At 44.2% G+C, this 26,150-nt stretch overlaps 2 protein-coding genes across 3 annotated transcripts; both read left to right on the top strand.

Moving 5' to 3' along the window:
* The first annotated feature begins 667 nt into the window (after positions 1-667).
* Positions 668-20,048, top strand: LOC118409681 (angiotensin-converting enzyme-like). 2 transcript variants are annotated; one of them, XM_035810879.1, is made up of 13 exons: positions 668-940; positions 3,576-3,722; positions 4,113-4,206; positions 8,338-8,481; positions 9,872-10,060; positions 13,388-13,485; positions 14,400-14,569; positions 14,993-15,216; positions 15,799-15,943; positions 16,550-16,648; positions 18,210-18,332; positions 18,918-19,096; positions 19,474-20,048. In XM_035810879.1, the coding sequence occupies exons 1-13, from the start codon at positions 740-742 to the stop codon at positions 19,641-19,643; spliced, it is 1,983 nt and encodes a 660-aa protein (XP_035666772.1). In that variant the 5' UTR covers positions 668-739; the 3' UTR covers positions 19,644-20,048. The 2 variants fall into 2 exon arrangements, with proteins under 2 accessions (XP_035666772.1, XP_035666774.1); XM_035810881.1 differs by having other exon boundaries at positions 669-940; positions 19,388-20,048.
* Positions 20,049-22,196: 2,148 nt separating this feature from the next.
* LOC118409683 (cholinesterase 2-like) lies at positions 22,197-24,875 on the top strand. Its single transcript, XM_035810883.1, has 4 exons — positions 22,197-22,813; positions 22,951-23,773; positions 23,913-24,073; positions 24,592-24,875. Exons 1-4 carry the CDS (start codon positions 22,546-22,548, stop codon positions 24,702-24,704), a joined length of 1,365 nt encoding a protein of 454 aa, XP_035666776.1. The 5' UTR covers positions 22,197-22,545; the 3' UTR covers positions 24,705-24,875.
* The last annotated feature ends 1,275 nt before the right edge of the window (positions 24,876-26,150 follow it).

The raw sequence follows: 26,150 nt of genomic DNA on the forward strand, positions 1-26,150 counted from the left end.
AGAAAAAGTGAGATATGATGTAACGTTATTACTTAACCGCTATGTTTTGTTTTGGTAGGATATGTTTGTAGTTCATTTGACGCTGTTACAAGGCCAGAAACGACGGGTGGAAGTGTAAAGAGTCCTCATGCATTTCTGAGCCCTCATGTATTTATGAGCCCTGCTGTATTTTCTCAACTTTCACAACTTAATTAGACATGTTAAAAAACATGAACCAGGCATTTCCCCTGACACAATCCACCGGCGAGGGGTACCAACTCCGCAAGTGGTCTGTTATACCGTGTACAGGACTTCACACTTCACACACGCACGCAGACTGGCCACAGGCTAAACGCAGCCACCCTGAAAAGTTTCCCAACACCTCTCACCCGCTAAACGACCGTCATCTAAATGCTGTGTACGTTAAGATGAAAAACTAATTATCAACTTGATGAGTTTGCCAACATTTTTCACACGCTAACCGACCACCTGCGCGACCTTGTTGATGTGAAACAAATGATTAAGCTGGTGCGGCTTGCCAACGCTCTTATAGGTTTGCGTCGGACACTAATCGTGTAATGAGAAATTAATTATTAACTAGACCTGAGAAGTCTACCAACAGTTCTCTCACGCCACTGGTCACCTGCTCAACAATATGTAATTTAGATGAGAAACTAATGATTAACTTGACGCGGCCGCTCCTACAGCTCGTACCAAGGCGAGCCCGCCACTTCTCACACCCGCCCACCGGTCACCCGTCATGCTGTGGTCAGCTATCCTGCTGCCGGTCCTGGCTGTTCTCTCCGGCGCACAAACTAACACACCAACCAACAACGACCTGGCCGACGCACGGCGCTTCCTCGGTGACTACAATGCGCGTGCGCAGGAGGTGTGGAACGCTTACGTCGTGGCGTCGTGGAACTACGACACCAACCTGACGGACCACAACAACGACATCCTGGTACGCAGGCGCACTGGGCTGGTTAGGCGCGGTCAGATTCATCGTGCGTTCTTTTCAGCGGACTTTTCAGCAAAGTACTAGACAAGGAGCTACATTTCTCATTCAGAAGCAATACTTTTCAGTTAGAAACGGCTGAAATATTTGTACAAAACATCCATGACTATCTTCAGGATGTCCCTGTTTAGAACCAAACACCTGTCGAACGATGAATATGACCGGGCCTTTATGGCATCTTTTTATAATCTTTTCCCCGTTCCTCGCAGTTATTACCGCTTATACGGTTATACGGTTCATCAAAGTACGCGTCACGCCCCCTTGTTACGTGCCCCGCACTTACAAAATGCTGGTTCTGATTAAGCTGTATTTCTGCAGCTGGGCTTTTTGGCTGGCGGTTCAGAAACGTAGACCCGTAACACGGTACGGGGGCAAAGTTTGTAGTGTCATTGTGCTAGTTGTGCAGTTTCCTGATTACTAACATGTTCACAATACAGTACATGTCGTACAACAGCTACGCCCAAGCAACTGGATATGATTTGGGAAACGGTCAGACGTTTCAGACAGCATCCACTGTCTTTCGTCAGTGACACTGAGTAAAACTGGTTAAAGAGCAGGTTTCATACCCTACGTATGAATTTATATGACAATTTATAAAACCTGCTCTTCAAGTTCAATCAGCTTTCCGCAATATCACTGACAGAAGAAAGTGCATGCTGTCTGTCCAAAATCATATTCAGTTTATAGTCCATCTACATTTTGGCGTATCTTGTTAGCTGGATGTCTAATCTTCATCAACGTAAGGGAAGTATTTGCCCCCTGCACTAAATTCAATATAAACGCGAGTCATCGTTGGTTGTCAACAAAAACGACGCTATGAATACTACCCTGGGTTCACCTGGTTTTATTGACCTTTGGTACATAATCCACACAAAAGGTGATTTCTCCACCGGGCTACTTTGGCTAGAAATGACAGAAAGGTTCCAGTGGACTTGCCCTGACTGGCCCAATCCTTAGGAAGATTATTTACCTCGTTTGGTCAAAGGTTACCACTTTAGTCAGCCCGACCGAGAAGTCTGTTTGAGTCTTGGTAAGGAGAGGGTCAGGGACATTCCTGTAGGCTGGTTGGGTTTATTTAAGTCCGCCCATAAATTCTGTCAACAATGTAAGGTACTCAGTAAGTTTTAAATGTGATCATTCTTGACTCCGCAAACCCACGAAGCTTTCAGTGTACACAGGGAGTCTCGTCAACAAGAGCAACTGTTACAACTAACATTAGTGTCCCAACTCATTACATCTGCAACATGCTGCAACACGATTAGCCACACTCGGGGAGCTTTATTCGCAACACTTGTCTCAATTACAGTTTGTTCACTCAGGGTGTATAAACAAGTTAACAGAGCACTGTGACATCGGGCCATGCAAAGTTAATTTCCTGTTTAGCATGAAACCCTCATCGCGGTAAATCGTGCGAGCTTTGTGATCGGGGCACACGTGAACATGTTTGCGGATACAGTGGATAATACTCGGTCTACATTAATACGTTACCTATTAACCTGTTGTTACCGTTACATGTTGGGACGTTCCCTATTGACGTTGCCTGGCCTGACCATGTTCACTTGACCCACAATGTATATAATCGACAAAGCTACAACGTGACAAGACGGTTGGTACACATGTACATTTGAGATTGACAAAGTCGTACACAAGAGAATTATTCCAAGTGAACAGGATATGTGAACATGTGAAATGGAGGACTGTACACCGTTACAATATATACCAATAATGCATGTAATCCTATGGCAAGGTGGAAGAGAAAAGGTGTCATAATCTCAACCTCAAACCATGAAAACTTAATCATCCCCAATTGCTTACCTGTTCTGTCATAAAACGCAGTTACGAGAATTTCTATACGTCGGTTAATCTGCAAATAGAAACCCCCCCCCCCGACCCTTTGATTGGTCCTGTAGGTACAAAAACAGATATCTAGCGTGGATTGGGGTGCAAAAAGCCCCGAAATGGAGAAATAACTTTTTTACGCCTGATTCAACACGTGCATGAAAAGCCTTTCCTACCGGATTTCACATAAAATCCCACCAAGAAAGGGTTTCCATGGTTTAAAGACCTGTTTTTTTACCGTGGGGTCTAGGCGCACGCTCCAACTCTTGGCTCACCCCAATGGGATAAGAAGGTTCATGGTCATATCAAGTACGCATGTGATTAACAAGTAACGTGATGTTCATGGTCATATCAAGTACGCATGTGATTAACAAGTAACGTGATATATCAAGCATAGTCTAGACAAGAAATGTTTACCAGGTACGGGCCTTCACCTTTGACATGTAACCCAAAATGCATCTCGCCGCGCATGCGTCCGTGAACCATGAACATCATTATTCCAGTATGTATGGAAGGAGGTTAAGGGAAGGAGGTATGGCGATACAGTGTATATGGAGTGAGATGATGCTACGCTGTGTTTAGAATGAATTGTATTACTTATGAAGGAATGTTTCTTGAAAAAGATAGAAAAAAATTATTTTCTACATGAATGCCACGCATCGCTCAATATGTCACGTCCGTGTAGCATCATGCACGGCAATGTTTGAAAAGAGACTGTATGTTCAGGTTTCTTAATTCCCAGCTGGAGAAAAGCTTGGCGCTGACCGAGTTCGAGGCCACGGCTTACGTCAACAAAACCAAGTTCAATACCACGGGCTTCCCTGATGACATCATCAGACAGTTCGACTTCCTGGGGAGCGCGCCTTCAGAAGGGGACACGGCAAGACGGGTCTGTTCTTTCTTTGTCTCCTTTTTCTTTGGGTTCTCTGAGAACTTCTCTCCCTGCTGTATTCCTCTTTTCTTTCAGTCTTGCCGACAGCGAGTTTCTGTCGCCATTTCTTCTTCTTCAATTTTGGTTTTGCCTTGAAGTTCTTTCTTTCTTTCTTTCTATCTTTCTTTCTTTCTTTCTTTCTTTCTTTGTCTGTTTCTTCTTTCTTTTTTTCTATTTTCCTTCTTATGTTCTGTTCCTGATTCCTTCTTTTCATTCTCTTTCTCTGTCACCTCTACCTTCTTCTTTCATCTGTTTTCTATACTCTTCATTGCTCTCAAGTTATCAGTATGGTGTCCATAACACCTGCTTCATAGCTGTCATGAGTAAGTTCCGCCTGTGCCTGTGCAGCTCCAGGAGACGCTGTCCGAGATGGGGCGGATCTACGCCGTCGGGCAGGTGTGTGACCAGGACGACCCGGATAACTGTCGCGGGCTGGAGCCGGGTAGGGCTGTGTTTTTAAGGTCTCATTTCTCAGTTCTCTGCATTAAAAGTAATGTAAAAATACTCGTCTCGCATAGGTGCTTTCATAACGAACCTCAGAAAATGCCCCCATATCATTATCTCCATGAAAATGGAGATATACTTTTGGGTATGTCTCTGTGTTTCTGTCTGTGTGTCTGTCTGCGTGTCCGGATTTTTGTAGTGAGCATAACTTAAGAACATCTGCATGGACTACAATGATATTTGGTTTGTGGGTAGGTGTTGGGAAGACAAAGGTCAAGGTGGATTTGGGGCCCCCTGGTATGTAACCCTGGTACTGCAGCAGAAATTCGTTGTTTTTTTTTTAACTTTTGAACTGGATGTGCTATGGTCTTGATTTTTGGATGGCAGATAGTTTGCTCATTCTATGTTGACCACATTTACCAGCCGGCACAAGTGTCTGAAGTTGTTCAAAATGTTGGACATACAAGGAGGCCCATTTTTACATGGGGTTTGTCTATTGAAATGTACTGTATTTGCTCCCGAGCAAATGTAGGTGTTTCTAGTATTGTTGTTGTTTTTTGACGTACATTTTGAACTTTTGAATTATAGGTACCTTACGTACGACACAAGATCTAAAGGCCTGGGAGGCCCGAATTTGGAAGCAAAAAGCATTATAATCTCCTTTATATAACCTTTGACCCGATGGCTGATTGCAAACAAAGTAAAACAGTTTAACAGTGGTGTACAGAATTGTATACAGCCACATCAAGTTAAGTTCTTGGTCCGGGGATTTTTCAGAAAAAAAAATGAAGCGGAAAAATTCTTTAGAAAATTCAAAACTTCTAGGGTAAAGGCTCATACAAAGCCAAAAGAATATCAAGTTTACAGCTTGAAGAAAACAAACACTACTACTGCACAATAACTGCACCCGCTTGTTGAAAATCATCAAAACTTATGCCTACATGAATGAAAATAGTCAACAGTAATAACTAGAGTTCGACGACCTCATACCTCCATGAATATTTAGAGCTTTTGTTAATTTCATGCAAATGACTAAACATTAACATGATTTATGCATGGTGTTGTTCATCATTGAATAACGTACAGTACACATGTCATAATTAAAATTCCCAATTCAGATCATTAGTCATTAATTTGTTTTGGAATTTTTGCATCAATTATGCAAATAAGTTCCTCATTTGCATATTTGATATGTGCATATGTTCCACCGATTATAATTAACAAGTGTTACATTTATCAAAGTCAAGTTATTGCAAGCAATGGAATTATACAATTTCCTCATTAATTATGCAAATTAAGCCCTCATTTGCATAAAATTCATATCATTATGAACATCTTTGCCCAAGCTACCTGCATACCTAAAATGCAGGCAATCCATCCTTCCTTTCTGCAGTTATCCTCTTTGGAGTGTCTTGACAAAAACGCCCCTGCAGTTCCACAATTAAATGTTAGGGGACTGAAACTTGGCTCACTTTGTCATGACGCTAAAAGCTATTTACCACCCAAATGTCACGACCATGTCATGTCCGGGACAAGAGATACATTGAAAAATCTGGTATGATAGAATATTCTCATAAATGATGCAAATGTACTACTATTTTGCATAATTAGTATTTTATCTTGTACAGCATTGTCTAAGGTACCTACATACCAAAAATTATGAAAATCCGTTGTTCCCTTCTTGAGTTATCCTCGTCAGAAGTTTTTGACAAAAATGCCCCTGCTATCCCAAAACTAGACGCTAGGGGGCCCAAACTTATGTCATTTCTTCCTGAGCACAAGAGCTATCTAATACTCAAAAATCGTGACCATGGCATGTTCAGAACACCGAGATAGCAAAACCGGAAGTTGCGCTGCAGTACCAAGGGAAGCCGCTAGGGGGCCCAAAATCTAATCATTTCCAGCTTTCACCACACCCCGCCAACACACCAATTATGAAACCAATCCACCCAGCCGTTCTTGAGTTATCTTGTTTACACACAGACACACACACACACAGACACACAGACAAACGCAGGGTGACATTTGATGGAGGTAATAAATGTAACGTTACCAAATCACAAGGAGCTTATAACGGTACTTTGATCTACCGGAATTTGTTGAATGCCTTCGTAGGAATTTCATGATGAAAATTTTCTGAATGGAAGATGTAGTAATTTTTGGCGATGCCTCATGGGGCGAGCCTAACAGTATAGAGAGCATCCGTTTGACAAGAATTCTCAGAACTTGATAGGCATGTCAGGAATTATTCCGCGCATGTGTAGTAGCATCATCCCTTTAGAGGGGAATAACTCGGGAATGGGTTGACGGATCTTCATGATATTTTGATTGTATATAGCTTCAGAGTTACCTTACATAATTAAATGCTAAACATGCAAATCAGGGGCTAATTTGCATAATAAATGAGGACAGTTTATAAATACACTGCATTTCATGTTTGAATGCTAAAAAATATGCCATATGTAACTCAAAAAGAGAGAAATATTAGGCTTACTGTTAAGGATATATCCGATTGGCAAAAATTCCCGAAATTTCACAGGAATTCGTCCGCGCGTGCGCATTTGCATCATCCTTTTGAAAGGGAATAACTCGGGAAGGGGTTGACGAATCATCGTGATTTTTTATACGTAGATAACTTCGGAGATGCCTCCTACAATTAAGGGCTATTAATGCAAACCAGGCATAATTTGCATAATTAATGAGCACAGTTTATTAAGCCACAATATCTTATACTGTATACTCATTACATAATTTATGACAAAATACTAAATAGCTTTCTAAGACTTTCATACTTTGAACACATTGCTCTTTAGGTAGAGGAGATCAACTGATATCTTTTCTGCAAATGAGAAACATTTAGTCACTCGTCACAAGAGATCACCTTTCTTGTTAACAGCAATGTCCTACAAACATCCATCGCGTAAAACAATCTTCATACATACAGCAAGGCGAAAGGACAGAACGCAAACACAAAACACCTACAACAACAATCATTTATACTTTTAAAACAATAAAACCGTCGACATGGCAATAGTTTTTACTGCCACACTTATTTCACTTTTTGGAAAAATAGGGGCTGACGATTCCAAGAACCAACTAGAGTTCCACGACCCCATACCTTCGCCAAATAATTCTATCTTTTATAACTGCTGTATTAATTGTGTGTTGTCATTAATTATGTAAATAAGGTTCTCATATGCATAAATTATGTAACTTGATCATCTCTTCCACCAAACAACAGGCGTACGCAATCTATGTTGAAAGAAGGCTTTTATCGCATTTTCTGATAATTTATGCAAATTAGGACCTCATTTGCATAATTGATGGTCAACGATGTTCACCTGTACATAACTTCCAAATGCTATAATTACGAAGTTCCCGTCATTTACCACAATGACTTTAGAGCATTTTCTCATTAATTATGCAAATTAGGTCTTTATTTTGCATAATATATATATATCTATCAATATTCTTCTCTTTCTCAGTTACAAATGTCACATGTTGCAGTGGTCCTATAATTGAACTGAGCGTGTTTAGACAATTTCCTAATTAATAATGCAAATTAGATTCCAATTTGCATGGTTAATATGTAATGATATGAGGCATCACTCAAGCTATCTACATACCAAAAATCATGACAATCCGTCAACCCCTTCTTGAGTCCCTTTCAAAGTCTGACACTTAACCTGCCCTGTAGTTCCAAAACATACCGCTAGGGGGCCCAAACCTATACCATTTACTCTCGGTATCAAGAGCTGCCTACCACTCAAAAATCAAAGCCTAAGCATGGCCAGAACTGGACATATCAAACCAGGAAGTTCCGCTGCAGTACCATAACAGGCCGCTAGGGGGCCCAAAATCTAATCGTTTCTCGGTCTCATCAATACCTACCGACATACCGAATATCAATACAATTTCCAGGGGTTCTTGACTTATGCTGGTCTTCTACAAACATACATCCTGACACACGCTACCCAAAATATAACCTTACCATTCTGGCGAAGGTAATTAGTTATGCAAAGCAGCTCCTGTGGAAGAGTACATTCTTCCATAGATCCAGCCGTCTTGTTCTCCTACATAGATTTAATAGTAACATCTAATAATGCACAACTATGCTATGTGTATTCAGGTTTGACGGAGATCATGGCCACATCACGTGACTACGAGGAACGATTGTGGGTGTGGCTACGTTGGCGTGACGCCGTCAGTAAGGTCATCAGGCCGCACTACGTCACCTACGTCCAGCTCAAGAACCAGATCGCCCGAGAAAACGGTAGGTCACCCGGCGTCATAACGCAAATTACGGCACCCACGTCCAGCTAAAGAACAATGGGACCGCTAAAGAACAGTTTTACCGAGAGGTCGCGGGTTCGAATCCGGCTGCCGCGTTACCGATCTTGTGCCCTTGCGAAAGGCACACGACTTTCCTCACTTTACGCAGGTGAAAATGAGTACCTAGCTTCGGTAGGGCCGTCCCTAGGATAGGACGTTAAATGGAGGTCCCGTGCACGTTAAAGAACCCGCTACACGTGCGATGGTGCGGTGTGAGTGGTTCAAAACCTACAGCACCTTGGCCGCACCTGGGGCAATTACTGTCATATTGAGGTCACCTGAGTGGCGCCGAATGGCAGCTCGCTCCAGACACTTCCGACAGTTGATTGAGGTCACCTGAGTGGCGCCGAATGGCAGCTCACTCCAGACCCTTGTCTTTTTGAGCCTATTGTAAGCTCCTCGCAATTCAATCCCTGGCTGCAAAGAGTGAGTAGTCGGCCCACCCAATAACAATAACAATATAACAAGATCTTAGTGGCGTCGCTTAGTGGCGTCGGGCGTGGCGTAACTGGCGGAATCTATAGGTCCTGAGTTCGATCCCCACCGTGCCCCCGACGTTGTGCCCTTGGGAAAACACTTAACACGACCTTTCTCATTTCACCCAGGTGTAAAAATGGGTACCTGACTTCGGTCGGGGAGGTAAAAAGACTACCTTTACCTTATCTCTGTACCGTGTATGTGGTACTGTTAATGTAAGTTACAAAAACTTGAGTGCAGTGCCACATTGTCCTCGTCTGTCCAAAACAAAAACAAAAAAACAACAACAAAACAACGAGATCCACAGAGCAAACGGTAGGTCTTCTGGTGTTACTATGTCACTACGTACGTCCACGTGGTTTTTATTACGACACACTGGGGAATCAGATCGCGCGAACAAATGGTATCCCCACAAACATCATTACGTCACAAATTAAGTCACGCACGTCCAGCGTCTACCAGTCACGTTTACCAGTCACGACGTCAACCAGTCACGTTTACCAGTCACGACATAAACAAGACGTCTACCAGTCACGTTTGATTTTTGGCATCATTTCTGGATTGTTAACTCACTCCTGACTCGTAACATTATTGGAACGTGACGTCAGTATGAGGTCAAAGGTGACAGAGTGTCTGTATCATCCCTCGTTCCGTCCAGCTTCAGGTGACGGATTGACGGTTCCATGTAGAATGTGTGCAGTAAGATTTATAAGTTAGATACATGAAGTATTTCTATGGGGTACCCTAACTTACGGTGACTGATACGAGACCAACATGTATGAACATGAAATCTGGAATAACTGTTTATGATACTACATGTAGTATTAAAGCTTTGTGTATGACATACTCTGTAGGATATGCTGACTACGGAGACCAGTGGCGGCGAAAGTACGAGACCGACACGTTCGAACAGGACATGTTGGACATCTGGGAGGAGGTCAAGCCGTTCTACCTGGAGCTGCACGCCTACGTGCGCCGGAAGCTGTATGACGTGTACGGCGAGAAGATCAACCTGAGAGGACCACTTCCGGAACACCTGCTGGGTAGGACCTACCTATAGGGCTACTCCATCTTTATTTTGGTGATGGTAGTGTTGATGGCAGACGCGCATGGATATCATCCTCTTACGCACGGTACCCAACCGGCTAATCGCCTATATGGGGACCCTGTTATCTGAAGGGCCACCCCCGGTTACTGACCGCCATGCTTATAAATATTAATGAGCTTACCCTTATATGGGAATCAGACAATCAGGGACCAATCAGGCCTTTGCGAGATCCCTTTTGAAAACTAAAAGGCTATTCTCTGATTGGCTGACAGCTGATTTGTGGCGTCGCTCACAGTAACCGGGGGTGGCCCTTCAGATAGCAGGGTCCCCACATAGGCGATTAGCCGGTTGGGGACCGTGCGTAGGAGGATGGTGGATATTTGCCACTGATGAAATTTCACCCGTCTCTTCAGATTAGTAGTGACTCACAGGTCACACCCTGGTCATCAGTACTCCGTAAAGCTAATATAGAAGAACAGAACATGCCGTAATCGTCATACAGCAGGTTTAAAAACATTCTTAGTTGCACTACAGCCATTGGAAAATGTATGGATTATTTTTGGCACGCACCCTCGCTTAAAGCTATGCTACGTAATATTTGGACAATACAAAAAGTAGATATTCCTGCCATTTCTTTACATAGTAAGCTAAGTCTACCCTTTAGCATTAAATATCAAGGCTCAGTGAGAGAAGTTGCAACATCAGTGCATCAAATAAACATGTCAGATGATGTCTACAAACTGTGATTATACATGGCAAGAAATTGGACATTGTGAAACATGGGGCATTTCCAAACCTAACAGAAGACCTAACGTAGAATGATATTGCACCCAAGGGAATTCACCGATTTTTGCGACACAATCCACCTTACATGCCAATCAGGGAGTTTTTTTTTTTTACTTGAATTTCATGTTGTCTGGGCTGGGACAGTATACACATTTTCCATCAACCCATCGTCCAAAACCCTCCACAGCCTAACAAGGGACACACGCCATCCTGACACAAGAGGGACACCGAGTCTCAAGCAAACCTTACATAACGGCATTAGCACGGGTGGTCCTTCTTAACAAGACACACGCAACCAAGTTTTTCCACCTTACGTTACGAGCTGCGATTTTTTTGTCAACCCTTACGTTACGGAAGCCTGTCCGCTATCTCGAGCTGCGATTTTTTAGTCAACCCTTACGTTACGGAAGCCTGTCCGCTATATCTAGCTGCGATTTTTTAGTCAACCCTTACGTTACGGAAGCCAGTTCAAGCCAGTTGCGTGTCCGCTATCTTGAGCTGCGATCTTTTCGTCAAACGTTACGGAAGTGGTCCTGTGTGGCCCGTTGACGGAAGTGGTCAATTATACGCAAAATCCAAACACTTAGGGCCCCAACGAATATCGAAACAGTCTATATAAAGACACGAACATATGAAAAAATGGAGCGTTTAATACCAGTCCTATAATCTTTTAAGGAGACACAGCCCGGTGTGATTCTTTTAGTTCATGTTTACCAGAATTGTTGGAGAATGCCCCACTGAATGACCAGCAGCATGCACGCCTGGCTTGGCACGTGTTGAGCAAATGTGCTTCCAAGTGTAAACTCGAAGGTCATACTACACATTTTACCAGAGAAACATTTTTTCGAAATGTTTTAGATTATGCTATATGTAATATTTTTACGAGAACTTTGCTTAACAGAAGCTCGGTGACAGCTTGTGTACTGATGACTGCTAAATTCTCCCAACAGCCGGATTTTTCCAGCTGTGGGCTCGCCAGCCTCACGTTTCTTCCCCTTCACAGCGTTCTTTAGAGGAAAATTGGACATGTAAGCTCCCAAAGTTCTGCACAACATTTTGAATGTCGGAATATTAGTTCTCCTTCTGATGGCCAAAAATCACTACCTAACAAATGAAGTCGATTTTGGTGGTCATTTTCAAAATCGTCAACCTCACACACGAAGCTGAGCACCAAACTGGGTGCAACGCAGACGTGATAACGCCAGAGGGGACGTCACTTTATACAGCTTGGAACGCCGTGGTAGCCACACAGGACCACTTCCGTAACGTTTGACGAAAAGATCGCAGCTCGAGATAGCGGACACGCAACTGGCTTGAACTGGCTTCCGTAACGTAAGGGTTGACAAAAAAATCACAGCTCGAGATAGCGGACAGGCTTCCGTAACGTAAGGGTTGACTAAAAAATCGCAGCTCGAGATAGTGGACAGGCTTCCGTAACGTAAGGGTTGACTAAAACATCGCAGCTCGAGATAGCAGACAGGCTTCCGTAACGTAAGGGTTGACTAAAAAATCGCAGCTTGAGATAGCAGACAGGCTTCCGTAACGTAAGGGTTGACTAAAACATCGCAGCTCGAGATAGCGGACAGGCTTCCGTAACGTAAGGTTTGACTAAAAAAATCGCAGCTCGAGATAGCGGACAGGCTTCCGTAACGTAAGGGTTGACGAAAACATCGCAGCTCGAGATAGCGGACCACAGCAGGACCTGGACTTAATTGACCACTTCCGTAATGTAAGGTTTGACGAAAACATCGCAGCTCGATATAGCGGGCAAGCAACGGGCCATGAACGACACCGGGCAACCTGTTAGTCCTCTGTACTGAAATTCCCAAGGGAGACATGAATGAACCCCTGGTGTACATTTTACTCGTAGCCACTGAAGGCAGACTGTTATGAAAACACAATGATGTATTTAAATCGATAGCCCGTTGGTTTGTAAGCTTATTTGTAAGTTTTTGAAATGCCCCATGTTTCAGAATGTCCAATATTTTGCCACTACTGACTGTGATCTTCCTACATGGACCTCCATGCTCCCTAGGGAAACACGCCCACATCTGGCTTATCAGTGTCTTGTGTGCCTGACAGCACAGTGTGGTGTCTGAACTCTGATGACAGTTGCACCAGAGTTTTTGAAAAACGTAATCTTTGCAAGATTTCTTGCAGTTTTGAAGGGAATGTAACCTCAGCTTATTGATACCCTACAAAATAGACTAAGTGCATGATTATATCCTATTCTGAAGTGAAAAAAAATTGAGTGTTTGAAACGAAGAAGATCTTCCCCTGAAGCCAGCTGGAGTGTGATAAACTCATTAGCCCACCCCCTAGGGTGCCTACTGGAGGCCTGGAAGTTGTTACTTACAGCCAAGAGGGTCTAACTTGGGGGGACACAAAGATAATTACGTAGCATACCTTTAACATTTGGGTTTCCAGTGGATGGTCTCTATAGAATGACTGAAAAAGCACAATCAGATATTTTGACCTCAGTTTAAGTCCATATCATTATGTTAACGATTATGCTTTGTCTGCTGCATTTCCGCAGGTGACATGTGGGGGCGCTTCTGGACCAACCTGTACAGTCTGACTATCCCCTTCCCGGACAAAGAGAGTCTTGACGTCACACCCGCCATGTTGGAGCAGGTTACTGAGTTTGACTTTTTGCGTGGATTTTTGTCTTACTCACAGCACTCACTCGCTGATCTAGAAACATACACTGATGTCCTCCGAATGTCGTTTCGTTACTCTGTTTTAAGCCAGGTTTTGCCACCAGAGCGCCACTCAACATGTAAAATGTACTTCCAGTCGACCGTTACGTCTCCACGGGAACCCCTTATAACGATTCAAAGTCTTAGATCTTAGTAGCTGTCTGATAGAGCTAATGCCTCATGCATATTTATCTATAACGAATAGATAAACTAGAGTTCGGCAGCCCCCATAAATAGATTTTATGCAGATGACTTACACATTTACATAATTTATGTATAGTGATGTTCACAAATATCAAGTTCCCATTAATATTGTTTATCATTTAGCCATTTAGCAGTTTTTCCTTTAATAATGCAAGCCTGTTCCTCATTTGCATCCTTTTTTCGTATTTGTTTTTGTTCCACCTGTCACGAATTGCATGTCTCATATTCATAGAAGTTCAGTTGTGGAAAACTATGGAATTATCTAATTTTATACTTAACCATGCAACTTAGTCCTGATCTGTATAATATGTATCTAATTGTGTCTGCCAACCACATGTCAACAATATATCATGTCAGGGACAAGAGATACATTGAAAAAACGGTTATGATAGAGTTTTCTGACTATGCAAATGTACCATTATTAGGCATATCAACACACCAAGTATAAAATCTATCCAACCAACTGTTCTGAGTTACCTTGATAGACAGACAAACGCTGCTGAAAATATAACCACATGAATATTTTATTGCAGTAATGAATCTATGTATTCCACAACAGTACCACTATGGAGATTTATCATGAATGTTCAGATAGTTTCTTTCCTGGTAGACGGTGTACCAACGTCATTTATCAATCCCGTCTAGAACTACACCATTATGAGGATGTACGAAGTGTCGGAGGAGTTTTTCGGGTCTCTCGGGCTGTTGCCGCTGCCCACCACGTTCTTCCAGCGGTCCATGCTGCAGAAGCCCACGGACAGGGAGGTCGCATGCCACGCTACCGCCTGGGACTTCTACGATGGACAAGATTTCAGGTACACGCCAAAGTGGTGACATCTGCTTTCCTAGCTGAATGAAGAACATATATGATATGATAAAGACCATCATTAATGAAATGCTGCATGCAGTACTATTGGTTGTAATTAATTTTGTTCGCTCCTTTTCATATACAGTGTGCCAATACATGTAATTTTGTATGACCCTTTGAGTTTTCCTCTCTGAAAATAATCTTTCCAGTGCATCCAGATGAACGAACTGCGTACAGGGCTTCTGCATATTTCGTTGAGCATTGGTTTGTTTGTAGTATAAAGTTTGGGCAATACGACGGGAAACACCTTTCTGTCGTACTTTGTTGTAAAGCAAAACTACCTTCTACAAAATATGTGTTAAAGTAGAAAATGCACCTTTTCATGCCAAATCTGCACACGAATAAGAAAAGCCAGTTCCCGTCTCTCCAGGATCCGAATGTGCACGAAAATCGACATGGAGGATCTTCTCACCATCCACCACGAGATGGGACATACTCAGTACCAGATGCAGTACGCCCACCTGCCGCTAGTCTTCCGGGACGGCGCGAACGACGCGTTCCACGAGGCAGTTGGGGAGGTTCTGGCTCTGTCCGCGGCCACCCCGCAGCACCTGCACGCCATCGGCCTGCTGGACACCGTGCCAGACGATCACGGTAGGCGACAGCGTTCTATTATAAATACTTTAGCACGTCTTAAAACATCCGCAAGGGTTGAATTTTGCCATGAATTCATGCGTTACGAATGCTTTATGTATCCGCAATGTATTTTGAACACTGAAAAAATAACTTATGGTTGGTATTTAACAACAGTCAACAGGTCCCCCACAGAAAATAAATAAAGTGCATTCATGGCTCGTGTGTGTGTCAAATAAAGTGCAGCCGGTTTGTAAAAATCAGTAAAATTCTTAAATCGTTGTGTCTATCCTAACACTAGTTGTGGATTGAAAACATTAATGGTTCTTCAAAGGCAAAGCCAGAACCAACACGGTTTCTGCCACTCCTCTTTCTCTCTCATGTCAAAATGACCTGAAGCCTTAAGCTTTTGCCATGCGTCTGCGTGTGGCGTCTGCGTGTGGCGAGGGCAACTTGTAAATTAACGTCATAGTCGAAATTTCTTTCAAGCATTGTCGGTCGTTAGGCCATGCCACAGCCCAGGTTGTGTATGCAGGCAGACCATAGATATCAGTCAGAGAAATCCATCAGATTCACGTTTCTGTGTAACCCTTGCTGTTCCAGATGCGGATATCAACTTCCTGCTGCTCCAGGGGCTGAACATGATCGCCACGCTGCCCTTCAGCCTGGTGCAGGACCTGTGGCGATGGCGGGTCTTCAGCGGCGACATACCCGAGAACGAGTGGAACAAGAAGTACTGGGAGATGAAGTACGTTGGTGGTGGTGTGTGTGTGTGTGTGTGTGTGTGTGTGTTCGTGAGTGTGTGCGTGTGTGCGCGCGCGCGCGTGTGTGTATATGTATGTGTGTTTGTGTGTAACTGTGTATGTGTGTGTTCGTGTGTGTGTGTGTGTGCGCGCGCGCGCGCGTGTGTGTGTGTGTGTGTGTGTGTGTTCGTGAGTGTGTGCGTGTGTGCGCACGCGCGCGTGTGTGTATATGTATATGTGTTTGTGTGTAACTGTGTATGTGTGTGTGTTCGTGTGTGTGTGTGTGTGTGTGTGTGTGTGTGTGTGTGCGCGCGCGCGTGTGTGTTTGTATGTATGTATGTGTGTGTTTGTGTGACAGCGTTTGTGTGTGTTTCTGCATGCTTGTGCTTGGTTGTGTATACGTCTGTGTATGTCTATGTATGTGTATGTGTGTGCGTACATGTGTGTCTGTATTTGTTCGAGCCCTCGCGCGCGTGTGTTTAGTGTGTGTGTGTGTGTGTGTGTGTGTGTGTGTGTGTGTGTGTGTGTGTGTGTGTGTGTATGTGTGTTTCGCGTGTGTTCACGAGAGAGCCGTTCAACAGTTCCACAGTCCTTGCCATGTTTCCCCACAGGGCTGAGATAGTGGGCGTGGTGCCACCGGAGGAGCGAGGAGAGGACCAGCTGGACATTACTTCCATATACCACGTGGCCAACGACTTTGATATGATCAGGTGAGACCTTGACAAAACTTAGTAGTCATAAATGAATTATTACCTCCATGAAAAATGGAGGTTTAGTTTTTGGTGTGTCTGTCTGTTTGTGGTCACCTTAATTCTTGAACCTCTGGATGGATTGTAATGATATTAGGTATGTGGGTAGATGTTGGAAAGATGAAGGTCTGGGTTGATTTTGGTCCCCCTGGTGTGTGACTTTGGTACTGCAGCAGAACTTTTTTGCAGCGCTTTTTGCATCTTTTGACCTGGACATTCTATGGTCTTGTTATATGCGTTTGGGATGAGGACAGAAGCATAGATGTGTGACGTGCGAGGTGAATGAAAAGTTGGTAACGTTACCATCCTCAGACCTGGTTTAGTGAATGTTTACGGCATTCGGTGTTGTAGAGAATGTAGAGACGAACAAATTTTGCAGCCGATCCCCGCCTTGAATCAACTGTATGTGTAAGTCTTTAATATGTTCTTCATCGTGTAGTTAGAGACCTAATTCAAATGGCCGTTTTCACTGCACGTGTTATTGCATCTAACACTATACTAGCAAACAAGACCTATTGCCTAAAAGGACGAAGAAACTCGACAGCTATAATAGGTTTGGATACTAGGTTAGCAACCTCTAGCACTGCACCGTGTACGTATGTGAAACAGAGGCTCTGTGTGAGAGTATACGAGGGGTGATCAATATGTTCTCGGCCTAACCCAGAAATAATATGCACAACTCAAATTTTGAGGCACAACTTTATAGTATGAAGCCTTTTATCAATATCCTCCAAATTACAAATCATTGGAGTCATTACTTTCCAGGCATTCGTTTTATGCAAATTAGAAGGTAAGTGGCGAGAAAAAGAAGGGTGAAGTGTGATCAGACAATTTGACCCGCACACCTCAGGTTTCAGATCAATTGTCCACTTTTTTTTCGTTATCCCTTACCTAACGTTACTGGGTGTCACCTGCAACGTAATGATCACAATAATTTGAATTTTGGTACACATTTATATAAGATTTTATACAAGTACGTGGGATTATCAATAAGTCCTCGGTTTTGCGGAGAAATAATAAGCACAGCTCAGATTTCGAAGCATAGATGTCAAGTATAACGTCTTATATAAATCTGTACCAAAATTCAAATTATTGTGATCATTACTTTGCAGGCGACACCAAGTAATGTTAGGTAAGGGAGAACGGAAAAAATGGGACAATTGACCTGACCTGAGGTGTGCGATCGAACTTGCGCTGCTGGAAGTCAGACACCCAATTCTTTTTGCTTGAAATAGGAGGAGAATGATTAGCAAACATTTTGACAATGTCTTTTGTTAATTTACGGCATGGGCAACTCGACCCACACATTTCTGATCACAATTCACACCACTTTTTTCTCGCCACTTACCTTCTAATTTGCATAAAACGAATGCCTGGAAAGTAATGACTCCAATGATTTGTAATTTGGAGGATATTGATAAAAGGCTTCATACTATAAAGTTGTGCCTCAAAATTTGAGTTTTGCTTATTATGTCTGAGTTAGGCCGAGAACTTATTGATCACCCCTCGTATGTCCCCACAGGTACTACGCCCGGACCATTATTGAGTTCCAGTTCCAGAAGGCGATGTGTGACGAGGCTGGCATCCCGGACCCGCTCTACAAGTGCGACATCTACAACTCTCAACCGGCGGGAACCAAGCTGGCGTGAGTACTTACCCCATCTTACACATTCCTTTTGTTTCACACACCTTTTCTTTCGCGCCTTTTCGTTCACACCTTTTTTTTACACACCGGGTAAACACTTTTATTGAACACCTGTTTTTAAACACCTTTTCTTGCCCGGCTTTTCTTTCACACAGTTTTTTACACATCATTTCTTACCAACGTATCCCTACACACATTTTCGTCTTATCTTTCAAGTCTTTTCTTACACACCATTTCTTACACACCTTTTCTTACACACCTTTTCTTGTAACACACCCTTTCTTTTACGTCTTTTCTTTCACCAAATTTAGTACACACCATTTCCTACAAATCTGTTCTTAGAAACATTTTTTTTGACACACGCCTTTTATTACACGTCTTACACAAGGTACCTGTAATTGTTCTGTTGTGCTCATGGTAAGACCCAAAATTTCTTGAAGTTAGATTTTTGTTGGTAACAAATGGAGAGGGCGAGCGAAATCACAAAGCAAAGAAAACAAGTCGCGCAGAAGAACAAGGAAGTCTTGGTTTTGACAGTTTTTTTATTTATCCTCTGATAGGCCAAAAATACTTGTTTAATTCCAGGAACATGTTGAAGCTGGGCAGGTCCAAGCCGTGGCCTGACGCCATGCAGGAGATGACGGGGCAGCGGAAGATGCTGGCGGATTCCTGGAAGGCGTACTTCCAGCCGCTGTACGTCTGGCTGCAGGAGAAGAACCGGGAGAACGGAGACGAGCCCGGCTGGGACGTCAACTGGAGACCAGGTGCGTCTCAAGACGTAAAGTCTTGCCTTTGAAGCACAACGCTGCCTGCAGGTGAAACAACGTATTTCATGTGCTTTTATGGGAGGAGGGGCATGTTCGCATGTTCGACAGTCTCTGCTTATCAGTTCTTCCAATATTTCATTTCAATCTCCTTTGTGCACATATACAGTATTGCCACCTCAATCGCTAGGGTTATATCTATGGTTTCCGTTTTTCGTCTCTCGATGTTGATGGCGACCTCAAGCTTTTCGATTTTGCACCTTATCACGCCATGTTGTTTCCCCGTCACAGATGCTAGCAGCGCCAGTGCCACCCTCCCCGCCACCTTCCTGTTCCTGACGCTCAGCAGTGTCATCGGTCTTCTTCTGTTTGCGTAGATCCGTCCTGCTACCGACGACGTCATCAACGACGTCATCACCGACGTCATCGCCGACGTCCCCGCCTACCCCGCCATCCCAACCACTGCCACCCGAACCGGAAGTGGATCAAGCGAACCGGAAGAAAAATCAACCGCCGTGACAGACGTAGAATGAGTCGTCAGCCATAGGGAAAATTTGCTTTTTGAATACCTGTTTGATAACTTGAGTAGAAACACAAAGTCACACACGCACGCACTAACGCACGCACACACACACACACACACACACACACACACACACACACACACACACACACACAGGCACACAGGCACACACACACAAACACGCACACATACAAGCACAGAATGATTTTATATAGAAGCACGATTCAGCTCAAAGTTGACTCTTAACTTCTTTCACTCCAAATATTGTCACTCTCAATATTGCTGTTGTCCGCATGTGTACATGTAGGTATTCCGACTTCCGATGTACTTAATAAATTTCCATGTATACAGTCAAACCTGCCCAAGACGACCACCCGGGGAACCGGCAAAAAGTGGTCGATTTGGACAGGTGGTCGCTGAGAAGAGTATCGACTCAAAACATGCCCTATGCAAAGTATAAATAGTTTCCGTTGTGTTTAATGGCAAAAAGCAAGCACACTGCACGCACGCAAAGAAGCGAGGTATTTAATGTCAAATACAACACACACACTGTAAATTGTAAATTTAACCCCAGCTCTTATCGAGCTTTTATACGATACAGTTCTTTAAAGCTCAATATTTGTACACTAACGTTTTAGACAGTAAGGGAACTTTGATGCTGTCAGTTACCATACAAGCCTTTATGTGTCGCTGTGTTCTTAATCGCCGTATCTGAAATAACTACGGCGCACCTTTCGAATTTTATGCCCGGTACGTCCCAATAGCGTACTTACCCAAGGGTGAATGTACAGTACAGTTGGACAAAAGCACTCACACAGATCTTTCTTAAAAAGGTATGAGCTACACAGATCTTCCTTAGAAATTTCCTCCGATATTACAGTAGACTGTCCCATTGACCCACCCATTGACCGCCGCAATCTTTATTCTAAACATAACATTATAATGGCAGTCAAAATCCGACGCAAACTGGTCGATTTCGGCACAAAATCGCGCTAGTTATCATCAAAAATCTATGAAAACCTCAATTTTGAAAATGATGCGGTCGTTTGGGCCGGTCGCGGTCGCGTTGGCCAGGTGGTCGTTGAGAAAAGGTCGCTTAATGCTTACGTCAATAGGAAAAAAAAATCGGGACCGAGAAAAAGCGGTCGAAATGGCCAGGTGGTCGCTGAGAAGAGGTGGTCGCTCGGGCAGGTTTGACTGTATATACATTTGACTTCATGAAAATCCTTCCCAACAGAATACTTTACACATTAAGAACGATGCCATTATTAAATTTCTACCTGAAGTGCTATCTCTTGTCTTATCTTGTTATCTCTTGTCTCTTCTTGTATGGGCAATTTTGATTGGATGGAGCAATAATATTTGAGAGAAAAGATGTTCTACAGTGAGGCTCTACGGTGGGATTTGCGTCATGACGCACGGCCGCGCACATGCCATGGGGTTCCATCATGATGTTGGTGGACGAAAACATAAGACTGCTACGGTCGTCCTGCCGCCAGTCAATAAGATTTACATCATTGACAAATGTCGACGTTACAGAACGCAAAAAATATAAATGCCAAAAAGTCCAAACAAAGGGACAGTCCCATGGCTACAGCGTACCTGCCAACTGTCAACTGACAAGCAGTTTGCTAAAACAACTTGACTTTGTTGACATCTTCTGACGGTTTGTCTTAGGAGCTGTCAGTACGGTTCAAAGTCCGGAGTGATTGCATGACAGAGCAGCAATGGCGACAGCAGCAACGTTTGTGGTACTCTCGCTTCTAGTGTTCGTGTTCAAGGCTCATACTAGTTTGACACCACTGGTTACTCTACGCACTGGCACCGTTCGCGGCACAGTCGTAGACGTGGCGGGCACTCAGGTGAACGCCTACCTGGGGATTCCCTACGCCAAGCCGCCTGTGGGGGAGCTGCGCTTCAGGCCCCCGGTCCCACCAGACTCTTGGGAGGGAGTCTACAACGCGACAGAGTTGGCGTCGGACTGTTACCAGACTCTCGGGGTTGAGGAGGTATGCCCAGATCAGCTTGATACAAAATGTATATCTAATGTACTAGTATTTAATCCGTCTTCAAGAGAAGGTGTGTTTTGGCATCCTTTTTTTTTACTTTGGTGACCAATTCTAGAGAGGGAGTCTCAGTGGTAGCAAAGTCAAACCGCCTGGCGGGGCTCCACTCCACGAGTTTTCTGTCAGGTTTTACCTAGCCTTTCACTTTTTCTCGCACTCACTATTTACCCAAAGTCGGGGCCCCTGACAGGTGCTGGGACTCCGTGAGAGAGCCTGGGAGTAGTGACACATAGACAGGTCATTCCAGTCTCACCACAGTACACAATCACCGGCTGCATTTCGATATATCTAATTCAACAGGCAAGATAGTCGCACACCTTTAGTCACTACCTCCTAACTACAGAACTAACTACATTTTACAAGCTAGTCTATGAACACATCAATATAACCACTATAAACACAGTTTTTAATACTGAAGCCGACCCATGGAGTCACAAATATACGCTTGCGTACTCATTATTTCCACGCACAAGTCCAGAATGAAATGCATGCAATGCCTGGTACGGTCATCACGGCTTTGGCAGTTGAGTCATTCCGTGCTCTCCTTAGCGCGACACCTTCAATCCCCCCTAATGTGCCCCAGATTGAGCTATATGGTGGTGGGTATATGTAGATATAAATGTAGACCCGTACCTCTCCCCTGTTGGGCTTTTTATAAGCTGACGTGTGCGTTTATTTAGATAACGAGGTGCGGTTACATGGGTTACCTCTTATTCGCTAGACATTGAGAATATTGATAGGCCAGGGTTCCAACAGACCGTAAACAGACCGCCTTTCTTGAACAGGAGGACAACCGTAGTGAGGACTGCCTGTACGTGAACGTGTGGCAGTCCCACTCTCAACCACAGGGTGACGCTGTTATGGTGTGGATCCATGGGGGCGGGTTCATAGTAGGTTCTGCCACCAAGTGGGGTATGGAGGGACAGTTTCTGGCAGCCACCGAGCACATTCTGGTCGTGAGCATGAACTACCGACTGGGGGCCCTGGGGTTCCTGGCGCTCGGGACGGACGATGCCCCGGGGAACATGGGACTGCTGGACCAGAAGCTGGCCTTACAGTGGGTACAGGACAACATAGAGAGGTTCGGAGGGAACCCGGACAGGGTGACTATTTTTGGAAGCAGTGCAGGTACTTTGGAGTTCGTTTTCCTTTTCATTATAATCATCAAGTAACTCACATGAAATACATAGACTAGCCTCTGTGTCTGCACATTCCGGTCGTCTCCTTTTCAATAGTAATTCGCCAGTTTCATCTCGACTCTCCAGGAGGCGCCAGTGCGCACTTCCATCTCCTGTCCCCCTCCAGCAGTGGTCTGTTCCGACGAGCCATCCTGCAGAGCGGGGCGGCCTTCTCCAACTGGGCCCTGACACCGAGGGACGTCGCCATGACCCGAGGGCGCGCCCTCGCCTCCGCCCTGGGCTGTCGGCAGCCCGAGGTCCGGGACATGGTGGCGTGTCTGCGCACTTCGTCTGCGGAGGACATTGTGGACAACCAGCGTGAAGGGTTTCTGGACTTCAGTTTTACCCCGGTGGTTGATGGGAACTTTCTGTCCTCTGACCCGTCTGATCTCACAGTCCAACGTTCTTCTCCTACTGTTGACGTCATGGCTGGCTTCACATCAAACGAAGCCTCATACTTTCTAGTCCGGCAACCATCGCTGGGATTCAGCGCTTCAACTAACAGTTTCATCAACAAAACCCAGTACATCAACACTATCCGAGCGCTCCTGCCGACGCTGAATGATTTCGGAGTTGACGCCGTGACGTTTGAGTACACGGACTGGAGAGGCCTGGAGAACCCGGCAGTGTACCGGGACGCCGCGGAGAACATGGTCGGGGATTACTCCTTTAAGTGCCCGGTGATAGAAGCCAGCCTTGCACGTGCTCGTGTCGGCGGGAAGGTGTACATGTACCAGTTTAACCACGTCTTATCGACTTTGCCCCCGTCAACATGGACAGGAGTTCTACACAGTTCTGAAACCACCATGGTTTTTGGTTTGACTATGGTTCCCAATCGGAACTTTACCTTAGAAGAAGAACGACTGGCCATGGAAATGATGCGACTCTGGACCAACTTTGCAAAGACAGGGTGAGGGCACGCTTAATGCATCTATCGATAAGTCTCTAGCCGTTCAGAATAATTTCGTTGAGTGAACTGTTGGCGTATCAGAGCCTTGCCACATGTTATAACTTGAGACCTAACTGAAGCCACTTCTCTCCATGGCTAGAAACCCCAACGACCCTGGAAGCGAGACATGGCCAGTCTTCAACCAGACTGACCAGTCCTACATTGTGCTGGACACACAGCCGGTCCGAGTTGCGCAGTGGCCCCGGGCCAGGCCGTGTGCCTTCTGGCGGGAGTACCTCTGGCAACTGCAGGAACAGACAGGTCTGCTGAGATTTCTTTACATGATTACATGATAAACGTTTCACAGTATTACTTATCCAATCTTTGTCTACATTATACTCAACGTTTAATGACTCAATAATAAGGACAATAAGAGTTACTATTGATAAGTTTATCGGAAAAGTTAGAGAATCCACTATACTTACTTAAAAGAGTAGGGGTCATTCCCGGTGCTGAGTGATTCAAAACCTACAGTCCTATGGCCGTATCTGTGACAATCAAGGTCGTATTGATGTCATTTGAGTCACCACCGATTGGCAGCCGCTCCAGACCATTACGATTTAGCCCCCCCCCCCCCCCCCCCACACACACGCACACACCTATTGTTATCTCCTCGCAATTCAGCCTCAGCCTGCGAAGAGAGAGTAGTCGGCCCACCCAATAACAATAACGAAGCCCAGACGTAGCACGGAAATGTTTGCTTGTGGTTAAAGATGCTAAATAGCTAGATTTAGTTTAATTTGAACTTACAGTTCTCTGCGTCTGTCTGTCTGTTTCAGACGGTCTTCTGTGGAAACCAGCGGCAGCTGCTGGCGGAGTCCAGGTTTCCCTGCCCAGCCTGCTGTACATACATGTCGGTCTGGCAATCCTGCAGCTGGTCAACAATCACTAGCCTTATGATAGCTAAGGAACCTTTGTTAAAATCGTTTCCCAGTAGTCCTTGCTAAAACTCCAAGCATCTAGGAAGCTTAAATTTCATCGCTCAAAAGCGTCACCTATAGCAATGTTACCTATGATTGCACTATTTCACGAGAAGCAGTTTGGCTGATGAAAAGCACTTTGCTGCCCAGACTACCGTGTATGAAATACATTGAGAAAACTACATACACGGGTTGAGCCTAGAGCTTGTCTTAATCAGAGCCTGGAGAAAATTACACAGGACCTTTGAGCCTCAAGCTTTTCTTTATAGTAGATGCAGCTCTAGTAATGATTGACAGGCGACGCATTTGATCCATGAAAACACAAGGCACTGTCGCAGATTAGAAATTTCTTAACTTACAATAAACGTTGCATTTAAGCTTCTTGCATTACTAACGGTGATGGCATCGATCGCTCATGCAGTCGATCGCTTATGAAGACGAAAAAATCAAACAGGCCAGTTGACGCCATATCAAAAACTGGTGTAGTTCTTGGCGACGATTTTTAGCCATTTTGATAGCAAATGTTTACAGCTCTATCATCAACAATTGCCACGCTTCATCCATGGATATAAAGGTGATTTACCTTCAGTAGAATAGCAAAATACCTTTAATATTTCACCAAATATATTCCTTCAGACCAGGCGTACCCACAAGCGAGAGACCTGTCCTTGGTGCTGAACACTATCAAATAAACAAGTTCATTTACAAATACGCAAACGCACATGCAAAAGTAAAATGAGCATCTACCTTTGGTGCTGAACACACTCACTAATTACACAATGGTGCTGGACACTGCTCACGCAAGCACATTTATTCTTGCACAATACAATGTGTACCTTATTACAGGGATGTCACACATCTGTCCTTGGTGTTCCACTCAGGTAAACAAATACACCTGTTCGTAGTGCTTAAGTTGACAACTCATTAGGTTTCCCATTATGTATCTTTAAGAACCTTTTTCCTAACTTAACATTACACGAATCAAAAAGTAGTATTGGAAAGGGAGGGGAAGTAAAGCCCAATTCCATCAAATCAAGTCAAAGTGTATAGCACAACGATTGTATCAGGTACAATGCCATCGATGACATGGTCGCCATACATGGAATCACGTGACACCTCCGAACGGAAGTTCATACTACTGCCATCTATTGAATGAAACATTATGATAAGCTGTTAATCTATTTGCGGTGCATTAAACGAGTTTATTTGTAAGAGTCGTATGCCAACAGCATAATGATTGGTAAATGGCAGCGAAGCAACTAATTGCAGTTACAGAGAGGATCACTAGGGGACGTTTTTGATGCATGATAATGATATATTTCGTTGAAAGTAGTAAGTTAGGCTGCTTGTAAGAAATACCGGGCAATGCTTTGGACTTATTGCATGTGGGTTTCTTAATATATTCAAAATTATGATCA

Source organism: Branchiostoma floridae, chromosome 2 (genome assembly GCF_000003815.2).
Source record: "Branchiostoma floridae strain S238N-H82 chromosome 2, Bfl_VNyyK, whole genome shotgun sequence".
In the NCBI taxonomy this organism is placed as follows: Eukaryota; Metazoa; Chordata; class Leptocardii; order Amphioxiformes; family Branchiostomatidae; genus Branchiostoma; species Branchiostoma floridae.

Bases quoted from the DNA above. Each gene is read 5' to 3' on its own strand.
- LOC118409681 (XM_035810879.1), top strand. From the start codon at position 740: ATGCTGTGGTCAGCTATCCTGCTGCCGGTCCTGGCTGTTCTCTCCGGC. The intron at 13,486-14,399 runs GTTACTGAGTTT...AATCCCGTCTAG, and splicing joins CACCCGCCATGTTGGAGCAG to AACTACACCATTATGAGGAT. The intron at 15,217-15,798 runs GTAGGCGACAGC...TTGCTGTTCCAG, and splicing joins CACCGTGCCAGACGATCACG to ATGCGGATATCAACTTCCTG.
- LOC118409683 (XM_035810883.1), top strand. From the start codon at position 22,546: ATGGTGTGGATCCATGGGGGCGGGTTCATAGTAGGTTCTGCCACCAAG. The intron at 22,814-22,950 runs GTACTTTGGAGT...TCGACTCTCCAG, and splicing joins TATTTTTGGAAGCAGTGCAG to GAGGCGCCAGTGCGCACTTC. The intron at 23,774-23,912 runs GTGAGGGCACGC...CTCCATGGCTAG, and splicing joins ACCAACTTTGCAAAGACAGG to AAACCCCAACGACCCTGGAA.